This window comes from Cavia porcellus, unplaced genomic scaffold, assembly GCF_034190915.1.
Source record: "Cavia porcellus strain 051 isolate PalLab524CR breed Dunkin Hartley unplaced genomic scaffold, mCavPor4.1 scaffold_22, whole genome shotgun sequence".
Lineage (NCBI taxonomy): Eukaryota > Metazoa > Chordata > Mammalia > Rodentia > Caviidae > Cavia > Cavia porcellus.
Window position 1 is genome coordinate 39,756,079 of NW_026947505.1, and position 25,652 is coordinate 39,781,730.

General features: G+C 36.8%; 1 protein-coding gene across 2 annotated transcripts in view; it reads right to left on the bottom strand.

Annotated features, from left to right (window-relative positions):
* The window catches only part of Pacrg (parkin coregulated), a 503,840-nt gene that overhangs the window by 228,675 nt on the left and 249,513 nt on the right, over positions 1-25,652 (bottom strand). For both annotated transcript variants that reach the window (XM_063233338.1, XM_003466379.5), the window contains one exon: positions 936-1,107. In XM_063233338.1, the coding sequence (XP_063089408.1) occupies positions 936-1,107 (172 nt within the window). The remainder of the gene's footprint in view (positions 1-935; positions 1,108-25,652) is intronic.

Below are 25,652 nucleotides of genomic sequence, written 5' to 3' on the forward strand. Positions count from 1 at the left end.
TGCCCAATTTGTGACCCGCCTCCATCAGCCTCACTCTACCTTGCTGAATTTTAACTAGCAGGTAAAACAAGCTGTAGATGATACCCACTTGGCAGGGGAACAGGCAGTCCTGGACAGGCCACATCCAGGTGTGGTGCTGGGGAGGAGCCAGGTCTGGTCATTCGGGGTGAGGACAGCCTGTCTTCTGAGTATTTCCCAGTGGACATTAGGGGTACCCATCTATTGGGCCAATGATGAAGGCAGGAGGAAAGAAGACTAGACCAAGAACAACTAAAGGGCTTATCCTAGAGCTAGGGAGGTTCACGGGAAAGTCTGTGAGATGCTGTTGAAGGGGGCTGTCTTCTGACCAGCCTGAGGCTCTCAGGCCTCAGTCAACTTCCACAGGAAGGAAGCATTATCTCAGGTTATAAAGCCAGGGGCCATGTTTCCCCACAGTCCCTGCAGCATCCTGTTGTAGATTAAAAACTTCAGATTCTTAAAAAATTAATCTATTCTCTACTTCAGACTTTTTCTTTAAAATTATGAATCCTGCTACCTAACAGGCACTCTGCATATTTCTATTTCTATTATATTTCAAAAATTAGTGATGCCATTTAGAAAGAACTTGGAGGTTAGCAGCACTGTGCATACACAACGATATATCCTTCACCTCTGAATGTACAAGTTAGTGTCAATGTGGTTTCACTAGCATGAAGCAATTTAAACTAGTGCAAATCTTATATAATTCCATTTATTTATGTGGCTAAGCCATGGTGTAGTATGGGCGCTAGGGTATATTTTCAGAGATTTGCGTTGTCTAGCTCGTAAGTCAATTTATAAAATTCCTGCAAAACCTGGGGATCGCCCCAGTGTGTTGTGTTTTATTGCTTAATTAGCAAGTTGTCAAAAAGTGGCACCATATAAACTGAGTGATGCTGTTTCACCTGTTCACTTACTTTTTATTGGGATAATGAGCTGTGGAATGACAGGTAGAATCTTGTTCCCCCCGTGTTCCAGCATGTCGTGGATTCCTTGCCGAGCAAAAAACTCATAAGGAAATGTCATTTCACAAAGCCCATCAAAAAACAGAGGCAGATAATGATGGTAATCCAGCTTCTCAATTTCCACCTGGAAGCAGAGAGAAGAGAAATGCCATGTGAAAACAACAGCAGCAAAGCACAGCCCAACTAGTTAGAAACTCTGTCCCCAGCTCAGAGGAATGAGTCTCTGAGTGGGAATTTCTGAAAGGTTTAGCTACCAGTGCCACTACCCACCCAGAGCATGTCATTGTGCCTTTCATCTGGCAGCAAAGAGGCTAAAATTGATGACTTTTAAATGTTAACAGTCAGTCAAATATCTTATTCACATATAACCTGCATTGGTAGCATACTTATAATTTGTTTCTTTTTTGGTTTCTTTTACCCTTTGGTACAACAGTAACATTGAAAATGACTTTAAAAACCCATAATATGTATACTGAAAAGCTACATAAAAGAATACAATGAAAGGGAAAGAATCAGCTGAAAAGATCTGAGAGTTATAACAAGGGTGTAACAGGGAAGATATTATTATGTTCTTGTGAAGTACATTGATGTGAAGGATGATAAAAGTATATTAATGTGATTTTCCAGGCTATTTCAAACACTGATAACAAGGCTCAAACATGATTCTCTGGGGACTGGATGACAAGTAGAATGTTGGTACCATCAAAAAAAATGGAGAAGGCCAAGAGTGGGCTAAACATAAATGGACTCTCGGACTTAGCGGCATAAGGGCCTCCTTGGCAAACGTGAGTTCAGTCATGAATTCGATCCCTGGTACTAAAAAAAAAACAAAAATAAAAATACCAAAAAAACCATAAATGGACCCTGATGCCTCAGGTTCCCTGACTTGTCCAGAGGTCTGCAGTAGTAACCAGCACCATCAGACAATGGGAGCTAACTTCTGGAGCTGAGGTAACAAATATGAGTTGGAAATTATGCACATGCAGGAGATTTGTTCTTGGAGACCCTACATTATCTAGAATGCCTTGGACTGACCAAACACCAGCCGGGTGACAGATGATGGTGACATTATAGATGGAAAGAGGACCTTGGATTCAGATTGCAATTATAATACATCTACACGGGGGCAGGGATGCTGCATTCCCAGGAAGAGAAATATCCCTGGTTTTGGGGACTTTATGAACGTACTCAGCTTCCAGTGATCACCTTCTAATTAAGTAAGGAACCAATCAAGACCTTTGAGAAACTCCCTGTCTGTGTGGCAAAAGCTTTTACATCTTCCTTCTCTTGCTCAGCCATCTAGAGTCGCCAGACACATACCCACTGGCTGTGGCAATATGCTCAGCAAAGTCTTGAGTTTTTTTTGTGAGTATAGGTAGATTAAATGTCCTATAGGTCCCCAAGCTGGAAGCCTGTTGACAATGTGCTCATGAACTCCCCCTCTACAATGCACATCCAGACACAGGATAGACATGAAGAAGGAGCCCAGATAGTCAAGGGTGCAAGCAGGCAGGAGCTGACATCACATCCTCTTGCTGAACTGGACCTCAGAAAATGAGTTCTAAACATAGCAATATACAGATCTCAATTTTACCTTAGCTCCTTCTAGATTTTTAAAACTAATTTTATTCAGTAAAGGCTTGTGGAATATTTACTTAATATTTAATTTTCTCAAGAACTTTTCTGAATTTCAAAATGTCTTAGAACATTATTTTGTATGCTTTGAAAAATTTATCGCTACATCATTCAGCTACTAATGTAGTGTTGTTATCTATAATTTTACCTTGTAACCCAACTTCATAATAAAAGTGTCATCTGCACTATAATTTTACTTAACGTTTTAGATATATTTTGCTCATTCTTTTTCTTTTAGTCTATTGTCGCACTTTTACATGTATCTCATAATTAGCAAAGCACTAAATTTTGTTCTTTAATATGATCTAAAACTCTATTTTAATACATTAATTTAAGTCATTTACATTTAGGCTATGCCTGGTTAACTTCTGTCACGTTATTTTATGGTTGCCAGTTGTTTTTCATTTACTTTTTCCTTTCTGTGATGCAGTTTTGTCATGTAGATTATACACATTTTTTTGCAATAACTTTAAAGACAGCCTATTTAAATATTTTATTGTGGCTACCTTATATTCTCTCCAGCATTCGTCATACTTATCTATCTTGCTGAGAGAAGTGAATTAAATATCTCCTAATAAGATTGTTGCTATGTCAATTTTTCTTGGAACTCATCTATTTTCTTAATCTTAGAGTTCAGGGCAACAATACTAACAATAGCAACAATAGTAATGCCAATAAGCATAATACCAGACACTATAATTTCTTTTTTTTTTTTTTTAGAGCACAATTTTTTTTTTATTTAAGGAGAAAAAGAAAAAAAGACAGAAAAAGGGTACAAGTTATACAGAATTTCAGAAAAAATAAACAATAGGAAATCACTAGTTAATAGATTACATATTGTTATCTTAGAAATAGTTGTTCAAGTTACAAAATTAAAGCATATAAAGTGGACTTTCAAACAGTGCAGACACTACAATTCCTATACCAGTGCATTTAATCCCACAACACCTCTGAGACATTAGTATCCTATTTTACAATAAATATAAAGTCGGTCACAAAACAGTTCAATAACTTGCCTAAGGTATGCAGCTCGTTGGGAGCCTGGATTCTAGCCCAGGCTCCTAAACTGAATGGTGGCTGCCTGACGTGGTATTGCCCCTCATCAGCCCTTGTCTCAGCATCCCGAGATCACCGTGACTGTAACATCCTGGTGAATTGTACCATTTATCCTTATGTCCCTATACTGCTTATCATTTCTAATGCAGTGTGTCTTAAGCTAGTCAAGACACTAATACTAGTATTTGCCTATCACATTTTTTATCATTTTACTTTTATCCTTCTTCTAACATGATAGTTTGAATGTCTCTCCTGTGTAGTTCCCCCCTTCCATTTTATAATGCACATTTAAATAACAAACACATAGCATCCACATGATTCCTATTCTCAAGTTTTGAAATAGAAAATACAGCCATGAGAGAAGAGCAAAAACAGCAGCTGAAAGACATCAGCTGAAGGAAAGACTGAGAGACTGAGAAAGAAACAATTATCCCCATGCCTTTGATCTCCTGTTTCACTAACCACAGTGATTCCTTCCTACCAGAACTTCTCATGAGCTCTCGTGACTCGCTTTTCAATTATTTATCGTATCTGCTATCATTTCATAATTGTTGTTTTAATAACTGAATAACAACTTGCCAATGTTGCAATTTCTTATTTTATTTTATTTTATTTTATTAGTACATGTTTGTCATTCATGCAATTTACAATCATCTTGAGGAGCAGTTACACATACACCGTACAGTTTTTTTTCAATTGCCTTCTTCTTCCACTCTCCCCCCTCTTCCTCTGGTTCCCCAACCACCGGTTTCATACCTGTTGATACTGCTTCATTAGTGCATGCTATGGTTTATACTGTCTGCGTTGATTGGGTACATTAAGTTCCTATACATGGCATGCATTTATTCCTTACTTTTCCTCTTCCTTTTCCCCTTCCCTTCTCCTTGTTGGGACATTTCTCTATTGGTTGAGACATTTTCCCTTCTGCCCTTTTACTCATTTTTTATTGTTCTCTTGGTTTGTACCTTGTCTCACTCACATGAGAGGTACCATACGATATTCAAGCTTGTGTGTCTGATGTGTATCACTCAACATTATGTTTTCCACGTGCATTCATTTTCCTACAAATGCCTTAACTTTGCCATTCATTATGTATTCCATTATATAAAGATACTATGTTTTCCTTATCCAATCATTTTTTGATGGGTATACAGGCCACTTTGAGGATTTAGCCATCATGAATTTTGCACTAGTATGCAAGTATTGCTGTAACATGATGACTTAAACTAACAGGAAGATTGTGGGTTGTACAGAATTTCTAATTTCCATCCTTTAAGAAATCTCCACACTGATTTCCATAATGGTCAGACTGGTTTGCATTCCCATCAACAATGCAGAAGAGTTCCTTTTTCTCCAGAGCCATGCCAGCATTTGTTATTGTTTGACTGATCACAATGTCTTTAAGTACTGTAGATAATGTTCTATTTGCAATAGAGTGATTTTGTGTACGAATTTCTTTCTGCTTGTATATATCCTCCAGAATTTCTTCTTATCCTTATAATATTGTCTTCAATAGATCCATTGGCCTAGGCCTTGATAAGCCATGTTAGATTCCATTTATCATAGGATCTGTGTGTGTGTGTGTGTGTGTGTGTGTGTGTGTGTGTGTAATGTAACTGACTTCACTGTATTTTTCATTTTCCTTTCTGAAAAGTTTCTTCCAGTTACTGGTCCATTTTCACAATAAACTTTTTCAGAAACATTCCCTTCCCTTTTCTTTCTTTTCCCTTCCTTCCCTCCTCCCCTCTCTCTTCCTCTCTCATTCCCTCTGTAGCAGGGATTAATCCCAAGGCCTTTTCACTGACCTACATCCCCAAGCTTGTTACTGTTGCATTTGAGGGAGGGTGTCTCCCTAAGTTGCTCTGTTGCCCTGGTTAGGCAGCAGTTCTCTTCCCCAGCTTCACAGTTGGAATTACAGGCCTGGAATACCATATTAAGTTCCTTCTTTTTACAAGAACATCAGTTCTTTATGAACTCATATCCCCTTTATTACTTTGAGGGAAGCCCCATCTCCAAATAGGTACTTCAGGCATTGGAGTTTATGCCAGTTAATCTTTACTGACAGCTTGACTGGTTAGTGAATTAACCCAGTGGCAGTCATAGGTGAATGTCCTGTGAATAGGTGAGGACCAACTGGAGGTGGGTCACTAGGGATTTGCCTGTGTAGGGTACGTGGGGACTCTTCCTCTGTGCTTTGTTTTCCAGTGGCCGTTAAGTAAGCAGCTTTGTCTCACCACACCTTTCCACCATGGTGTTGCTGCCTTGGTGCCATGGATGGAAGCCTCTGAAACTCTCAGCCAAAGTAAACTTCTCCACCTCTAAATTGTAGTGTTAGATAGTTTGCTTCAGCAATGCTCCAACTAGGCAATACGGCATTTCCACATAGTGATTTTAGGGATACAGTTTACAGCACACCATTCTCTCCTCCACATTTCTCTGTCCTTTCACCTGACTTTGCTATAGTGAGACCTTTCTGCCACTGCCTCTTGGCCATTTTTATTTTCTTTAGAGCCCTTATCATTTATTCATTAATTTTCTTTAGTTCTGTTGTTTAGGGAATTAGGCACTACATACGAGGGTACTTGGCACATAATAGGTAAGAATTCAACCAACCTGTGTTGAATTTTAATTCTGACCTTCAGAGTCTATTTTCTGTGTTAATTTTCTTTGTAAGCTTCCTCAGTTAAGGAGGAATGGCCAGATGAGGCAATCCTGTATGGACAGCTGAGGCTGGGGACATGGTAGGGGCACATGGAAAGTCTGGGCTTCTACACTGAAGGAGCACAGAAGTTTCTATAAATTTACTTGTTCTATAACTTATGTGTTCTTTAAGTAACTTGCTTTCTGTTATTATTTAAGTTTAAGGAATTTTATAAATATTTTATAGACAATCAACATAAGTTTCTTGATACTTATATTGGCCTATATCCCACTAAACTGTTTACTTCTTAAAATTTAATGTCAACAAAAATAAACATATTAAAATATCACATTGGTGATAACAACAAGGGGACATCATTTTGTTTTTAAATTTTTTATTTTAAAGAAAATAGAACAAAGTAAGTCAGAACAGAATGATGCATTTAACACAGGACTTCACAAGATAACAGGATATCAACAGTGGCTACCACAATGTCTGTTGTTTTCTTCAAAATAGTTGAGCATACCTTCACACACAATAATATCAAACATAAAAAATAGCATAAAACCAATCCAAAGAATGAAAGTATTGTAAGACTTCAAAATTAGATAATAGGAAATGAATAATGGTTACTATAATAATTCATTTTCCTCAAAAAACTTGTCCATACCATCACACATAATAAAATGAAATAAAACAGAGGAATAGAACCAATCCAAAGAACAAAAGCATGATAGAACTTCCAAACAAGATGACAGGAAATCAGTGATGGCTACCATAATGTCTCATTTTATTCAAAATAGCTGTTCATACCATCATACATAATAAAATCAAACAAAACAAAACAATAAAACCAATTAAACAAATGAATGAAAATAAGATTTCAAAACAATATAATAGGAAACCAATCATGATTACCATAATACATACTATTATGTTCAAAATAGCTTCCATCCATCAAAATAAAATCTAACAAAACAAGACAGAACAAAGCCAAACCTAACAAAACTGTGAAAATAATACAAGAGTTCAAGACAAGATAATAAGAAATTAACAGTAGTCACCACCTTTCCCTCCCAGGTGTTTCCTCCCCTATCACTCTTACAGTAACTATTCTGGATATTATAGCAGCCCATTAACTCCTTCTGTTTCTTATGATGGGGTTCATGAGTATGAGTTCAAAGTGTTTCACCCATGAACATGATCTCCAGTTGCATCCATTTACCTACAAGAGCCTTGAGATTACTCTACTTTAAAACTGGGTAGCTTTCCACTGCATGAAAATACCTTACCTTCCTTATCCATTCTGTGGTTGATGGGAAAGTTACTCTTGCTTTTTTCTGATCTCCTGTCACATGGAACAATTGTTTCCTCTCCTTTGATTTTCAGTCTATGAATTTCTTTTCCAGTTAGATGTGTTTCTTGTGTATAGTGTATCAATGGATCTTGTTTCTTGATCTACTCTTCCTGTGTTTCTTTTGATTGCTGACCTGAGGGCATCTACATTACTAGTTTCAACCAGCATACATTGGTTTGTCTCTGCCATGCTATCTTCCTGTTATAGGCCCTCCATTTTTCCCCTTCATTCAACTGCCTGTCTTGTTTGGCAATTTTTGCTGCTGTTCCTGGAACCATGGTCATCTTGACCAGTCTCTGGAATACTCTTTAGCACTCTCTGTGGGGTTGGTTTGGTAGCCATGAATTCCTTCACTTGTTCTTTATCATGGAAGTGTCTTATTTTCCCATCAATTTTGAAAGATAGTTTTACAAAGTATATCAATCTGGGTTGGAAGTTGTTTTCTTTCAGGATTTGAAACACTTCACTCCAAACTTTTCTTGACTTGATGGTTTGTGTTAAGTCTGCAGTAATTCTGATTGGTTTTCCTTTACAGGTGGTCTGTTTCTTTCCTCTAACAGCTTTTAATATTTTGTTCTTGTACTGAATTTCTGGCATCTTGGTCACTGTATGTCTGGGTGTAGATTTACTTTGGTTATAGCTTGTTGGATTGTATATGTTTCACTTATCTGTATGTCAGACCCATTTCCCATGTGTGGGTACTTTTCTGCTATTACTTCTGTAAATAATCTCTTAATTCCATTTGTGTTGACCCCTGCTTATTCAGTGATACCTATCTCTCTTAAATTATGCTTCTTTGTGTCATACGGCAGCCTTTGAATTATTTCCTGATTTCTTGTTATTTTTAAGAGATCTTTCCTTTCATGATTGCTAGCTGCAATCCTATCTTCAAGGTTTGAAAGTCTATCTTCAGTCTCTTTCAAGCAGTTTTCAATTGACTTTTTAAATTTTCTGGTTCTCTCTTTGAATCTGTTTCATGCATTGTAATTCCTTCCTGTAGTCATTCAAGGTTTCCATCATTTTCCTATGCTCTTCTTTTTTGTCTATGTCTTCTTTAGATATGCTGTACAATTCTTTCATTATGTTTGTGATTTCTTCCTTTACCTGAGACATTAGTTCTGATTTGATTGCTTTTACAGTCTCATGAAATTGCTTTTTAATTCAGTTGCTATCATCTCAGAGATTTCAAGTGTGTGATTTCTATTTTATTCCATGACTGTATCTCACAGACTTGTTCTGTGTGGGCTGAAGATCTGAGATTGCCTTTTGCTCCTTCATCTTGACATTCTCCTAGACATTTCCCACATTGGCTGCCCCTCCATGGTGTATGGGAATGGGATAGGCACCGGGGTTTCTCTGACCTCAGATTTATAGGGAGGTAGCAGGATGTGGGGAGGGCTTCTTCAGACCTGTGAAGCTACACTGGGGCTTCCCTGATGATCAGGAGTATGTGGAGGTGAGACTGCTTCTCTCAGGCTATATGTCTACACTGGGATTCCTGAAATGGCAAGCACACAGGGGTGCGTCTGATTCTCTTGATTGGTGATGGCTGCCCAAAGAACCAAGAGCCACCTCCAATGGTGGCCTACAGGTGCACAGGGCTTACCAGTCTGTGTGTACCTGTTTCTACCGGCTGCCCTCAGGAAGGATCCTACCAGTGGCTCCTTCCTGATCAGACTGGCTCTCTCTGCCTGCACTGACTGCCCACAGGAAGGAGCCTTTCAGTGGTGGCACCTGGAAGGTGGAGGCAGATCTGTCTAGCTCTCTCTGCAGCACACTGGCTGCCCACAGGAAGGAGCTTTGTGGTGGTGGCACTGGTAGGCAGAGGCGGATCTGTTGGGTCTCGCTGACTACACTGGCTGCCTGCAGGAAGGGGCCTTCCAATGGCAGAGCCTGGCAGAGGGAGGCAGATGTGTCTGGTTCTCTCTGCTCGCACTGCCAGCAGGAAGGGGACTTCTGGTGGTGGTATCTGGCAGGTGAAGGCAGATCTGCTGGTTCTCTTTGCCTGCGCTGTCTGCCTGCAGCACAGGATGTCATTTAAAAAAAAAATAGATTTTGCAAATAGTTTAAAATTAAACCAAAGTTTAAAAAAGGGATAAATTAGGTGATCTGTTATTTGTTTTTATGTGTGTTCTTGGCATATTGTGACTACTTTTCTTTTGAGTGCTGAACTGCTAGTCTCTGATTCATTTGGATTTACCAAAAAGATTGGTAAAGTTTCTTTAGCAATACATTGTTTATTTATGTAAATTATTGTGTTAAGGTAACTAGTTTAATGATAAAGATTACAATTTCAATTTCTTAAGCATTATCATAAAAATAGTAGTTTTCAAATTTGGGGATTTTTTTTTAAAAGTTTATGAAATTCAGAGATAAAAGAAACTTCTCAGATGAAGAAATACAAATGGCCAATCTATGAAAAAATGTTCAACTTTATTGGTCATTTCAGAAATGCAAATTAAAGCAACACTAAGATTCTACCTCACTCAAGAAAGAATGGATGTCATCAAGAAATCAACCAATAACAAATGCTGGCAGGGCTGTGGGGGAAAAGGAACCTTTCTCCATTGTTGATGGGAGTGCAGACTGGTACAATCACTGTGGAAATCAGTGTACAGATTCCTCAAAAAATAGGATTAAAGGTTCCATTTGACCCAACAGCTATTCCCCTTCTGGATATTTTCCCAGAAGAGCTGAAAACATCATACCACAGTGATATATGTGCACCATGTTTACATCTGCATAATTTGTAATAGCCAGATCTTGGAAACAACCCAAATGCCCATCACCTGAAGAATGGATTAAAAAAAAGATGCGTTATTTTTATACAGTGAGATACTACTCAGTCATAAAGAACAATAATCTCAAGGCTTTTATAGGTAAATGGATGCAACTAGCAACCATACTCATAAATATATCAGATTTGCATGTGTAAACACCATACTGTAAGACACTGAAAGAGTAAATAAGATCCAAAAGTCACAATAGATATAGTAAAAGGGAAAGAAACTGCTCAAAGGGAAATTGTATTGTTTGATCAATCCTGTATGCCTGTACCTGGTAACCTGAGCAATTATTTTGAAAACAGCAATATGCAATATAACAACCATTGTGGAACTCCTGTCATCTTTTTAAAAACTGTTTTTAAATTTTGTTTTAGAAAGCAAATCAGAAAAAAAAGAATACAAATGATACACAATTTCCAAAAAATGTAAGAAATCAGTGCTAGTCAATATACTGCAAATTGTTATCTTAGAAATTGTTGCTCAGGTTACAAGATCATGGCATTATCATCTTTTTTTTTTTTTTGAATCCTATATGCTATTGTCTGTTGCTGTTGTCATTTTGCTTTTGTTGTTTTTTGGTTTGCTTGCTGTTTGATTTTTCTCTTTAAAATAAAAAAAGAAATCTGTTTGAAGTGATTTTTAGACATACCAGTTAAAATTAAATGATGATACTTTGATTAAGGGCTACTTTAATATTATCTCCAGAAACATGAAGTGTTTTTATGCACAGACACTTTTAAAAATTTATGATTTATAATTTTTTAAAGATCACAGTACCTACAAGTGAATCTCTAAATCTTTCAAAGACTTTTGTCAAAAGCACTAAAATTCTAATTTGACTGGCCTATCAAAATGTAACATTTTATCCCCATAACAAAATGCCGTACTGAAAGGTCAGAAACACAATAAGGCTAATAACTTCCATTTAAAAATTTAAATTAGAGATGTTATCTTATACTTTCTGTAAGCGTTCCTTGTATCAATTAGCAAATGAAATATCATTGAAAATATCTGTCATTATTGCTCTTGCAATAATTCTTGAAGAACCTGCTTAGTACAAAAACTAATCTGGAAAAGCATAGTTGTCTATCAATATACTGTGGACTCATTTGGACATTTACTGTGACATTTCTAAGATAAAATTTTAATAGTGTTCTGCAACCACCGAGGCGTCTATTGAAGAACTGTAAGAGACCTGAAAAATTCCAAAGACACTAAGACCTATCTACAGATGGTTTATAAGAAGCATTTCTCACACAGAAACATTATTTTTAAATGTGTGTGGTGCAGTTGTGATGAATAACTGAACATAATTTGTCATTTTGTTTTTCGACTATATTGACTATATAAGTAAAATCATGTAATGATATACGAGATTTTTGATGCTGAGCATCAAACTTTAACACGAAAGATTTTTTTAGTGTAAAATAGAAGAAAATGAGGCAAGATAGCAGCCAAGAATGATGTAAATTCATACACTGCTACAAAGTTTGAAAAAACCCCAAATGTGCTAAATACTTAGCTAAGCTCAGGAAGTCCTCAGATGCTAGAAATGAAGGTGAATCTGAGTTAAGAGGTGAGCAGGTGGTGAAGCTGATTTCTGGTGATCTCAGGAAGGATCAGATGCATACTGGGTTTCAAGATCAGTTTAGATTTCACTGTCTCTGGAATTCCAGGAAATGGTGCATTTGGTAAGAAAAGTTGATTAAATTGGGAATCCTGCCTATAAGCAGGACACTTAAGGGGCTGTTTTGCCTATGAAAAAGGAACCATAGGATTTCTTCCCACTGTCTTGTGGAAAGAGAAAAAGAACTTGGCATTTGACAGATTCTCGGTGGAAAAAAATTGTTCTCTGAGAACTAGAAACTCAAGGAATCTAAAATCAGTCAAGTAAGTCTCAATTGATAGAAAAGAAGTTCCTGGGGCCCATTTAAAAACAAATGCAAACACATAAACTCTTATAAAATTCGGGTACATGAGACTGCCACATAGAAAACGCAGCTATCACATTCACAATAAAACTTCACCAACACTGTGCTCAGGGAATTACCATAAGGAGGACTCAGTACATCTATGAGCATGAGAATGAGCCCTGGAACTAACAAACTGCAAACAACAGAATAAAATATGAAGAAAACTATTTTCAAAATGCTTAAAACACAAGAATACTTTTAAAGAAGCACCAAAAATAGAATATTTCAAGGAAAACTCATTTTTATTAGTAACTTAAAAATTCAGTTGTTTGTTTAAACATTAGATTGGCCAAGATGAAGAAGATAAATAAATAAGAAACTTAGACGACAGAATTTCAGGAAAACAGTAGTAGCAAAGAAAATAACCTTAGGTTGTCTAGAGGACAGGGCAATGCTTAAGAAACAATTGTGGATCATCATTAAATAAAAATATCTTTCATCATTAAATAAAAATGTGAGTCTTCAGACTGAAGCTATGTACCAGGCAGTTTTTAGAAAAACTATAAAACTACAAAATAAAAATCAGGGCCAGGAATATATCTCAGCAGCAAAAGTGCCTGCCTGGAAAACCTAAGTTCCTGAGTTCAATACCCAGTGCCAAAAAAAAAAAAAAAAAAAAAAAAAAAAAAAAAAAAAGTAAAACTATGAAATCAAGGATGAAATTTAAAACAACTAGAAACAAATAAAAGATCACAATTGGACTGAAGGCACATCTCTCATTAACAAGATAGAAGACAAGAGACAGGGCAAAGATTTTTTGGTATGCTGAAAAAACAAAATTCATCGACCTTGAAAGTCAGTGATCCATCATTCAAAATGAAAACAAATTAAATATACCTGACTCACAGAGAGGGATATTTTCCTAACATGTGACTTACTGCCTATACCATTATAAAATTTATTAAAAAGTAAGCAGAACATAAGACAAAGAAGGTACCAGACTAAATAAACACTGGCCATAAATTTTTTTTAAAAAAATCATAAATATAATTGATTTACAAAGTGAGCCATGATATTAGAAAGGAATAGTAGCAAAGATGAGAAGAAAGTGATGGGAATAAAAGCAGTCTGTCAACTGACAGGGGACAGAGTTACTGACTACCTTTAAACTCACTTAGATAGTTGTGCTTACTGAAGGTTAATGATACCTGTTAAAAATAAAAATTTCCAATAGAATAGAGAAGAGGCGATGAATAACATTTTAGCAATTCATCAAAATGTTGAATATCCTCTTTTCCACAAGAAAAAATATGTGGAATGAATCCCAAGTAATCAATTATAATAAATACAAATAGGCCAAATCCTTTGTTCAAAGATTAATTATGAAAAGAAACGTAATTCATTTATTTACTTGTTTATAAAAGACACATTCAAAACATGACACAGAACGAAGGAAAATCAATGTCTGATTAAAAAGTAAGTTTTGTGTAGATAAATTCCTGAGAGAAAAATTGCTTTATCAAAGGCTAGCCCTATTTGTTATTTTCATAGATATTGCCAACAAGTGTTTCACAAAGATTCTACCACATTATATTCCTAATTAAAAATAAATACTTGCTTTTTTTACTGTATCCTGTGAGAATGCTGTCCAAAGAGAATCAACATTAGATTCTTAACATTACAGGCAAGAATAGTATTTTTCTTATTGTAAGAAGAATCTCACCATTTAAAGATATTTTGGAAGCTTTTTGAGTAATTCTGTGTGTGTGTGAATTTTAGTTTTAGTTCCTTTTACATTTTTCTCTACTGAGACATTTTATTTTTATATTTTTAAAAGAATTCTGTTTTAGGGAGCCTAGCGTTTTACGTGTGATGAGTTCCACATTTTGCTATATAGATTGTTTTAAAGTGTTTTTGAATTTCAATATCTTTTATAGATTCTGATTTTAGAGTCATAATTAGAAAGTTTCCTCCAGTTTAGGGGCACAAAGAATAGAAACAATTAGAACACAGCATTTCTGTACATTGTTGTCATTAATCCATTTGTGACTTTTCCTGGTGACAAGTGTGAGACATATATATCCAGGTGCCCGGGGACCGACTGTCGCAGCACAAGCCCTCATTACACAGCACAGGTTATTATCTCTATTACACAGCTAACTTTCTTAACTTTCTATTCTTTCCCTTGGCCTGTCTCTTTAGTTCATTTACCCACAGTATTTTGATATAGTTGTCAAACTATTTAATAAGTTTTATATACCAGCAGATCTATCACCTTCACATTACTTTCCCAGATTAAAAAAGTATTAACCTAATGTGTTTATTTTTCATGTATAAATTTACTTCGTGGCCCTCCCCAGGACTTTCATTCCACTATTAGATGAAACATCTATTAGATCAAACTCCTTACAAGCATAGATGCTATATTTTGGAAACTGTATATGTATTAAGACATAAAATTGTCTCAACAAATTCTAAATTATCATCATACATTTCATATTTTCCAAAGAGAATTAATAACATACAATATGAACTAAAAGGTAGCCAGACTTTTAATCCTTACATATCTGGAAGTTTAAAAATATTTTTGAGTTGCTATTGATCAGAGAGAAAAATCATTATTGAAATAACAACATATTGAGAATGAATCTTCTCAAATGTCCCAAAGAACAAACAAATCCCAATTTACACAAACTCTTTTTAAGAACAGCAAAAGAACAATCTTATGTTGACCAAGCCTATGCATGGATAGTAGAAACTTACATTCATGGTAATTCTACTCAAATTTCCTCACTATGTGGATGGTTTGTTGCTTTACCGAAAACATTAACTCTGTCTAGCTGGAAGGTATTAATTACTGAATAACAAAGCTGGAATCAGGAAGGGAGAATCAAATTATTTTGTGGAAAAACCTTATTTCCAATTTCTGTCAAAAATGCTAACAAGACAGCTAAAGGTCAGTTATAAGTAAATCTAGAATTTATGCACACTTAACCTTTATTATCCAGGAATTGTATGTTTCTAACTGTAGCAGTCAGTGAGTGATACTTTCAAGTATATTAAATAAAAAAGAAATAGTCCCATGTTCTATAGCTCTGAACATCCCAAATCTCTATCATTTGACATAACATTAAAGGACTCACTTAACATTTTAAAAATAGCATTTATTTCAACCATAGACGGATACAGAGAGCAAAATACGTATTAAAAAACATCTTCTAGTTTTCTCTTTCCTTTATCACCTTTCTGTTTAACGCTAAAAATATATACCATGTTAAGGAGTATTGAGGGAATAATTATAGTTTTGAATAACAAGTTTTCCTAAAACAGAGAAGCAAGAAATATGTGATAGGCCTAAAAAGTCTTGATAAAGTTTTAGAAATTGAAACAGTTAGAAATAGATTACCTGTGACTTTTACCTTTAGCATTAATTGCAAAACGTAGAATTATTTCACAAAAACTCTCCCTGAATTAGATAATGTACTTACAATTTCAATATACTCAAAAAGTGAAGAGAATTAAAGTCACTATGCAAGGATTAATTCAGGCGAAGCTGATGACATGAGGTAAGTTTAAGAAAGAATTATTATGATGGTAATGGTACTGTTTATCTTTCACACATCAGCATAGGATTTTACTAAGTATATATTTTGCAAAAATTAGTTCCAAGTAAGCTCCATATTCTCAAGATGTCTTACACTGCTTGATCAAATTTCACTTAGGAAATTAAAGTGAAAAATGTACTGCAGAGCTGTGATAGCTACAGTGCTGTGCTGAACATCAGGGAGAGTGAAGATACTCAGTGGGTAAGGAGGGCAGGGAAAGTGTATGAGGGGAGCGTGACGCATTGCTATGGTTTAGATGAGAATGGTCCCCAAGACAGTATGCATTCACAAGTAGGGCTTTTACAGGGTGACTGAATAATGGTGATATGGCTAACATGCTGTTAGGAGGTGCGCCTGGTTGGAAGAGGCTGGTCACTGAGGGTGTGATCTGCCAGGGTGTATGTCCCTTACTGGCTCTGCTCTTTGCTGTCTGCTTCCTGACAGCCATGACATGAGCAATTCTGCACTGCTATTCCCCTCTGTCATGCGTTGGGACTGTCCAACTAAGGACCGTTAACTTAAGCCCAAAGAAACGACTTCTTTAAGTTGTGCTGAGTATTGTGTCTCGGCGAATGAGTAAATGACCAAGACACTTATGTCCTGTGGTTAATAGTTTTATATGAAGTCTCTTGAAAGACTGAATCTCTGATGCTTTATTTTTGTGGAGAGCAGCCTGCATGTGGAATGAGAGACACTTGATTTCAAACATATCACTTGCAGGTAGTGGGTTCCACCAGTTTCAAACTCTGTGGCCAGTGGAAACCTCTTAAGCCCATAGGCCTCAGTTCATCATTTGAAAAACAACAACAGATTCCTGGAATTATCATAAGGGAGAAATGAGTCAGAATGTGCTAAATGATGTTAATTCTATCTCTAATTTCCAAAGTAAAAATATATAATCATAGAAAGTTAAACTTCAAATAATTACATGCCAGAGGAGTTGTACACCAAACCTTCTAAAAATGATTCTGCTTATAGGGTGACTTAGGAAGATCAAAACCCAGGAGTAGATATCAAAAAGAGAGTTATAATTCACAGACCACAGCAAAAATTAAAGTATAAGATTGCAGGGTCCTGAGCTGTGGTACTGATCTAGCAGGCCAGGATAAAATGACAGAGGAACGCACATGTAAAGCAACAAAGTGAGAGTATTTTCAGAGTTGTGACATCAAGAGGACATAGAGCATGAGAGATATGATGGAATAGCATCACAGCTACATTTCCAACATCTGGCACAAGTAAAACAAATGTTGGCACTGTCAGAGAGCTTGGTGGGAAATAATACTACAGGCGACACGCTCAGTGTGAGATGAAGACTACAAGACCTCTAGGTGGATGTGACTAAAAGATTTAAGACTTGCATTTTTGGCTTTGGAACGGAGTCACAACTCTCATGGCCAACAGCAGAGTCATTGTATAAAGGCCAGAAGGATATACAGAGAGGAGATCCTGGAGAGAAGCTTCATGGACTATCCTCAGCAAAACAGGTGATGGCAGGAGACCAGACAGAGAGCTAAGAGAATGGTGTACAACATCGGGGTGTTTCTAACCTTGGTACCAAGATGAAGCATGGGTTCAATGTTCAGCTAACCTATCACAGAGGAAGAAAATGATAAATATTTGTAAATGTGAAAACTTGACAGATAATATGTAATGAGTTACATAAGTTATTAAAAGTCATGACATTAATTGATTGGTGATAACAGAAAAGTTTTTAAAAAATCAACAGGGTAGAGAAATTTCCTAAGGAACTTGGAACTGTCTCATGAAGAGACACTGCTGTCAGCACTTACCAGGATTACCCACCTCCTCAGTACCCAAGTCCTGCTGGGCCTATGCAGGGATTAGTGCTTTTTAGGTGTGAAAACACTGTTCTTGGAGTTGGTCCTGGAAACGTCTGTGCAACACTGGAGAGGGGGCACAGTCAGGGAGGATACTCCAAAAGTCCCCATTGTTAAGAATATCTTTACAAATCCATCAATTAAGGTTGCATTTTGTTTCTTTCTAGAAACATGTTTCAAATTATATGCTGTTTCTATCTTATAGGATGACTGGTAATTAGGTTACCTAATTGCTTTTTCTGCAAACTGAAAGAAGTCAACTGGGTGAGGTAGAAAAAAATACAGGCAATTCTGGTGGGTGGACCATCTCAAGGAGGTAGAACAAATGGAGAACCACTGTCGAAACTTTGTTTGTGGAAGCTTTGCCACTTAATTACTAATAAGTAGGTCAACTACCCTGATAACACTTTGGCACATTAGGCCAGGTGCTGACATGTGCAGTGTGGCTTCCCAGAAAGGAAGGAAGACAGGCATCGGGTTCAGGGGCTTCTCTCTGCTCCTGAGAACAAGCAGTGATTGTCATCCGTGTACCCACTTTATGCCCCAGTTTCCTCGCCTGTAAAACAGTGTAATGAGAGCGCCCACCTTGTAGGTACCGTTGGAAGCTAATGCTTATGAAAGTTCAGAACAGTACTGGTATAATAGAAGAGCATCTTGAAATGCAAACTATAAAAAACTGTAAAAGAATCCTTTGCTGTTTCCATTATGGAGTCACCTCTTTGTACACTGCCACTATGAGTTTAGTTCTTTATGTTTATTATATATATTTTACTGTACAGAAGAAAATGCTTTTTTGGTGTGTGACATTTTATTAAACTGTCCTGATGCTCATGTAATTTTGCTTCAAGGAACTTAAGGAGAGATCTGTGAAGGACAAGGAACAGGGAACACAAAAAGCTTGCATCTGCAGGGATTCAGAAGACTTTGAAATAGGTCACAGTATTTTTATAGAAAATAGGGCCTTTCACTTGGGCTTGCATGAGATAAGAGTAAATCTAAGGGATAAGAACACCTAATGCTGAGTATTTCATCTACAATAACATTGTATTTTGTTAAATGTATTTTGAGTACAAATAAGTTCATGTTTATAAAATGAGTATAGATATGTATGTTAACTGGTCTAAATAACACTGTAAAATTTTTTTCTTTTTGAAACAGTGTTTTGCTATCTTGAAACAGTGTTTTGCAGTTCAGGGTGGCCTTGAACTCACTTTGTAGCCCAGGTTGACCTTGAACTTGCAGTGACCCTTCTGCTTCAGCCTCCCTAGTGCTGGGATTACAGGAATGTGCCACTAAGCCTGGTCCAACACTGTAAAATTTACTGGTATCACATTTATCAATTAAGACATTTTCCAATTTTTAATGGGAAAAAACATTATCTATCTTGTGGAATCTCTGCTTTCAGAGTTTAATGAGCCATGCACTTGAGTGTGCTTCTTTCACAGCAAACATAATATTGAGAATCAAGTTATTTTGACATTTGAAAGTTATATAGACAGAAAAAACAGGATCAGTATATTAGGTTATAATTTTGGGAACAAGCGTTGAAATGAGAATCTCAAAGCCAAGTTTTTAAAATGTTGCTGCATTTTATATGTATAAGAAACACTAAATTTCCTGGTCGTTAGTGTATTTCCTTGAATGTAATGAAGGTGAGAGAGAAAATTCAAACATGCACAGAACAAAGGGGACATTGCTGTGGTTCTCATTACATGACAGTGATGCTGATGTCCATTCTTCCTGTCAATCTTGCCTCTCACAGTCTGACAAAGAAACTTCAGCATCTCCATTTAGGGTGATCTCAGCTGTTCTGCTATTTCTAGCTCTAAATTTCTTGCATCTGGAGTACATAGATTCCCTTGCACACTTCCTTTCACTATTATATACATGACTCCTTATAAATATATAGCTAAGCCATCATGGTCTGGTTGCAAAAGGCTATCTGAAGGTAGGTTTGCAAGGACAAACTATTTACCTGTGATGTCTGAAATCACCTGCCCCTGTGACATCTCAGTAGACTTTGCTAAACAAATAGATCATTCTATCTTAGGCTGGAAGTAAAATTCTCTAAAGTAGATGATTGTGGAGTATCAATTCCATTGCACAACAAACATGGTCAGCTAAAATCTCTTATACACAAAAACTCAGAATACTGTATTTTGGTTTCATTAAGAACTTGTCTAATAGGTGACTGAAATCCATAATTTTATGGTTTCCATGCTTAATGACATCTAAGTGCATTTCAAGTGTTTTCAGTTCACCCACTCAGACAGCTTTCTCTGTCCTCCCTGGGAAGAATAAAGGTTTGTTTCCTGACAGTGCATTTTGCATGTACCTCTTACTAGGGAATATTTTGTTGTTATGAATTTGGTTATATTCTGTCCTTTCACTAAATTTTGAGCTCTGAACAGCATGCTCCATCCATTTTTTGATTCCTGGTATTCCACATGACTTCATGGTACAGAAGTCACCTTCCATTTGGTGAATGACTTAATCATGGAGCAGGTTCTTCAGTGACTTCTTGACACCATCCCTATCCTCTCTTATTCATTTTCCAGGGTAAAGCCAAAGTCTCATTTTTAAAACATGTTCTGTTCCCATTCCTCCACTGCAGTAGTCCCTTCACTAGCTATTGTAGAATGGACTTCAGATCCCTGACCAAGGCAGATTTGATTCTCCAGAACTTGTCCCCAGGTTTCCTACTCAGCTTCAGACTCTGATGTCTCACTCTCACATTCTAAGTGCTAGTTACACCATATATATTAACTTTTCCTGAATATTGTCTTGCATTCCTGTATATCTGGAGTGCTTTACCACTGTGATGTTTATCTCTTTTGGAAATTTTACAAATGCTTCATCTTATTGATATAATAGTTAAGAGTATAGACTTTGGAACATGAGTCCAAATCCTTCACCAGTCTGTGTGGCAAATCAGTTATATGACCTTGAGAGGTCACATTAAGTTCCTCATTAAAATGGGGATGATAACAATAAATACTTCAGCTGTCTACCATAAATAAGACCATTAGTTAATCCATGTAAACCATCTAGAACACTGCCTGGTACATGCTAATCATTATTAGTGCCACTTTAATATAATTGCATTAAGCATATTATGGTCTAATTACATGAGTAATGATTAAACATGTTCCCAAATATTTACCAATTCAGTAATATGGATTAAGTCTCTTAATGCTTTTCTAGGTGGAAAAAACAGAAAGGAATTTCTCCTGAATAGAAAGGGACTGCAGAGGCTGGATGGAGGGATGGAGAAGCACAAGTGGTTAATAATACAACCCAGGTGGAGCACTCATACTTTCCAGTTAGGGTGAAGCTGTGTATGTGCAAACAGTTGTGCACATGAGCATGTCACTGGCAAACAGAAAGGTCTGAGGAATATCCTGGAGTACCTGAACATGTTGGCATAGGACAGCAGTTGGCTTTGTATTTTGTTTCTCAGGGCAGAAGCCAAGGAAGCTTTAAGTATAGCAGAGACTGAAGGTGACAGCTCCATCCATGTCAGGGATAGGATGGCACACAGTGGAGTCTTCAAAAACAGTCATTTAGCAGCACCAGTGCTAAGAAAACAGACCAAGAACCAGCTCTGATCATGGCAACCTCAAAAACAGACTTAAAGGTAGAGGCTCTATCAATGGCCTGGTGAGATGATCTGTAAGTTCAATTATGTAGTCGGAAGGAACAAAGAAATGGAAAATGTAAGGTTGATTCTAGACCCTCCACCTCAAGGAGGAGGCTTTCTCAGCTTCCATCTACACGTAGGTGATGGCAACTGGAAAGAAAGAAGGGAATAAGGGAACCAAAACACTCCTTGACCTCCTTTACTACTTCGCAGGTTCATGAGCTGTAATGGAATCTCTAGAGCAAGAAAAAAAAAACGTTACAATGAAGAGGGTTACAAGGGTTTACACTTGTGAGACGCTTATTCCCATCACCACTAGATGCTCCCTCAATATCTGGTTCATAGTCCACCTCCTAATTTGGTCTGTCTTTCTTTATGTCAGCTTTATATTTGACACAGAATTTAGCAGGGCACAGTAGATGTCACACAGAACTGGATGGACGAATGGATGGATAAATGGATAAAAATGAATAAATGAATGAATTGCTCTTAATTCTGCCCATCCTGTCTGTGTCAAGTATCTTCTATCACAGTTTTTCTTTTCTGGAATTTTCTGCAAAATATGTCAAGCAAATGTACATTTCAGACCTCATGGATCTAGTCTTCTGGGATAACAACTCATTTTGTGTGAGTTTAAATCCTTCATTTCAAACTCTTTTTGATTCACAAGTGAGAGCTAGAATTCCATTTAGGGTAAAATGACTTGCCCAAAGGCAGAAAGTGATTGAATTGCCCACTCATCAATCCTAACTTATTTAGGCTCCTTGTTCTTTTTTCAACTGAAAGAGGCTTTTGATTTCATTTAGTTTCCTGCACTTTCAGCTCATGAAATGTGCCAAACAAGGCACAGATTATTAGGTCTATCAGATCTTGCCTCATTCTGGAGTTCTATGTTATGACCCACAATATGTAGCCTCACAGTTCCCAGAGTGCCACCACTGTGAGAGTCACAGAGGTTTATAGTCACAGTGCAACTCTTTTGTAAGGCCTGGAATGATGGGAAGCAAGAGCAGCATGAAATTCCCCCAGTGTTAGCCCACAGTTTTCACACACAGCAATATAAAGAATAGAAAAGATTGAACAAAGTAACTTTGAATGTTTTGGTGAACCAGGCCTTCAGTTTGCAATATACTATTAGGATTAGCAACTAATTTTAATAGATCAGCAAATCTGAGCAGATGGATTTAGCAGATTAAAATAGTAATCATGTCATTACATTACACCTTGAATTATTAAAATTAGGGTCCTCAGTGAACATAGAAACCAAGTCTAGGCTATCATCGCTCCTGGTGATGTGTAAATGAGTAACATCCTGTTGTGGGGGGAGACGGGCAGTTCTGATCAGTATCAGTTATGTAAAGTGTCATTTGTATGGAAGTAATTTTACTCATTAATAAGGTAGAAAGCAATCATGGATTTGAAGGTACTAAAGCAGGCCCTTGTGGACATGGGCTCGCTCCTCAGAGGGAGAGATCATAAGATTCCTAATAAATGGGAAGTGTTAGAACTTGGACTTGATATTGCCCTCTGTGTATCAAAAGAGGTACAAATCAGTCAAAATCTAACTCTTCAAGGCTGTGATCCACAGGATACCATTAGACACTTGCAGGCCTTTCATAATTTCTACAAAACAATTATTAAGTTTAAAAGTGGCCTTAAAAACAAACAAAACAAAACAAAAACCCAAACAGGAAAGATTCTCATAAGCCTGAGACAAGATATAAAACCTGCAATAGACAAACTTCTAAAATGTATTTCTTCCAATTGTATGTGATTTTGTTTTTTCTAGTGGCTTACTACAGTGGGACAGAAAATGCATAGCTATTTATAAATCATATTTCTACTTCTTTTAGGATTCACTACTCAACCACCTTTGCAAGGTCTTTTGGAGTTAGTGAAACCCTGAGACTGACTTCTAGAAGCTCCTACATGAGAGAGCGACTGGACATCTCTGTGTGATTGTCATGCTTTTTCTTCTCCCTCCTTTCTTGATTTCTTCCTTTTATGTGAAGCTAAAAAATGTATGTTGACAGTAACCTTGAAAATGTTCCCACACTAGACAAAAGAGACTTAAAACAAATTCTAGAAATTCAGTTGAAATTTTGACACAGTGATTTTTAAGAGACAAATATTTTAAGGTTTTAGCCAACACTTTCCAATTTACTTGCCTCATTAAATATGGTACAATTTTCAGTGCAATGAATGTGATATTGTACAGAAATTAGATCTGTTCTGTATTAAAAGAAGAAAAAAACAAGAGCAGTCAGTTGAACCTTGAAAAAAATATGCTCTGCAAACCTCCGATAAATGCAGATGCCTGCAAGCAGAATCTCTATGGAATAAATAGATGCAACCAGAGTCACACTCTATTTCTAGCCAGATTAAAACAAATTTCTCATCCTCAAGCTATGTGAGTTTTCAACCAAATTCACCATAAGTGCTTAGACGACAGGCAACTTTCAAATGTACTTAGTGGGCCTGTCCCTGGTGCTAAGTGCTCCCTTATGCAGTAAGAACAGGGAAATGCTGTTATTTATCCTCCTGTATTCATATGACACATAAACATATTTACATAGATACTTAGTGAATGGACACTACCTGCCCCAGGGCTTCCAAATTTGGTACAATTTCAACAGTGTTCCTGACAACAAGACTTGTCCTGGGAAGAAATTTTTGGATTATCCTAAATTTTCTCTTATGTTTCCGCTGTACTTACACTTCTGTGCCCTGATACATGCCTATTTCATGAGGTTTCTGGCTATTTGTCATTCAACAAATATTTCCTGAGAGTGTCCATGTGCCATAAACTAAGTACCCTTGATTTAAGATGGGCACAGCTATCATCCCTCATTCAAAAGAACTGATTGTCAAATACAGAAACATAGACCAGTTTGTCAACAGGAGAGGGGCAGTGCTGGCAGAACATGTGAGGTGACCAAAAGGGACCCCTTGCTGTTTTTTCTACCACCATGCCATTAATGCCACCACACAATAGTGATTGCAGGGCTCTCATGTGTCTTGAACATATTCTCTTATATTTGTTTTCTAAACTAATATTCACCCAATTATTATGCATTTTCTTGTTTTGTTATTGCAAATGTCAATAATCATTCCATAAAGTTGTTCCATCAAAATGACTTAGTAATTAGAAAGGTCACCTGTACTTGAAAGTAATAGTTAATATACACCACGGTAATTTTAAGGCATGTATACTATTCAATGCCTATGATTAGACAAATCCATTCACTATAAAAACAGATGAATATGGCAGCATAGGCTGTAATTAACGATAGTTTCTAGTGTGAAAAGTGCAGGAAAAGTAAGAAAGATTTACTTGATTTTTGTATGAATCAAATGACATTGCCTGGTTATATACAGTGACTTGGGCCATTTGCATGTATGTCCTGGGCCTCCCGACACACAAGACCCGACTAGGGCCTATCTCTGAGTCGTAGAGGAGACTGTAGTCTTATATGAGTCTGCACTTTCTGGTTCTTTTCTCCAAAAATCAAAGACAAAGCCTCAAATTTGAAGTTTTAAGAAAAATAAATTCTAACCACTCTAATGCTCCAGTCTTCATCCATATTGCAAAGGATTTTTTGTTTTGTTTTGTTTTTTTCATACTAAGCACCCAAGAATTGCTCAAGAAAAGGGGATCTGTTGGCAGTGCTAAATAGACACACTAACCTTTTCATTTACTTAAAAATATGGTGTGAATTCATTGTAATTTTGAGTAAAAAAAGGCAAACTAAAATGAAAAATAAATCGGAAAGATTTGAGGTTGACAGTGTAAACCTAATTCCCTCCCACTCTTGAGGGGATAAAAGCCTCAAAGAAAGAGAAGCTGGAAAGTGTTGAAGCCAATGCAGTGTCAATTTATTATAAGCAAATCATGACCCAGGACAAATCTAAGGAAATTTCATTATTTCTAAATCTTCGACTTGCCTCACAGATTTTTTAAATGTGAGGAAAATGGCAAATAATCCACAGAAGTGTGGGTTCAGTGCCACAGTTAATTCCATTACATACAATAATGGATGAATCACTGGAGCAGGTAATTAAAATTGGCATGCCGCCCACCAGCTGGGTTTCGGTGCTTCCCGGGACACTGGTGCTCGTGAAAGGCTGCTGTGGTCACAGGTCTAGAGTTAGTCTCCAAGTCACAGCTGGGAGCCCTGGCCACTGCTCTATGCCT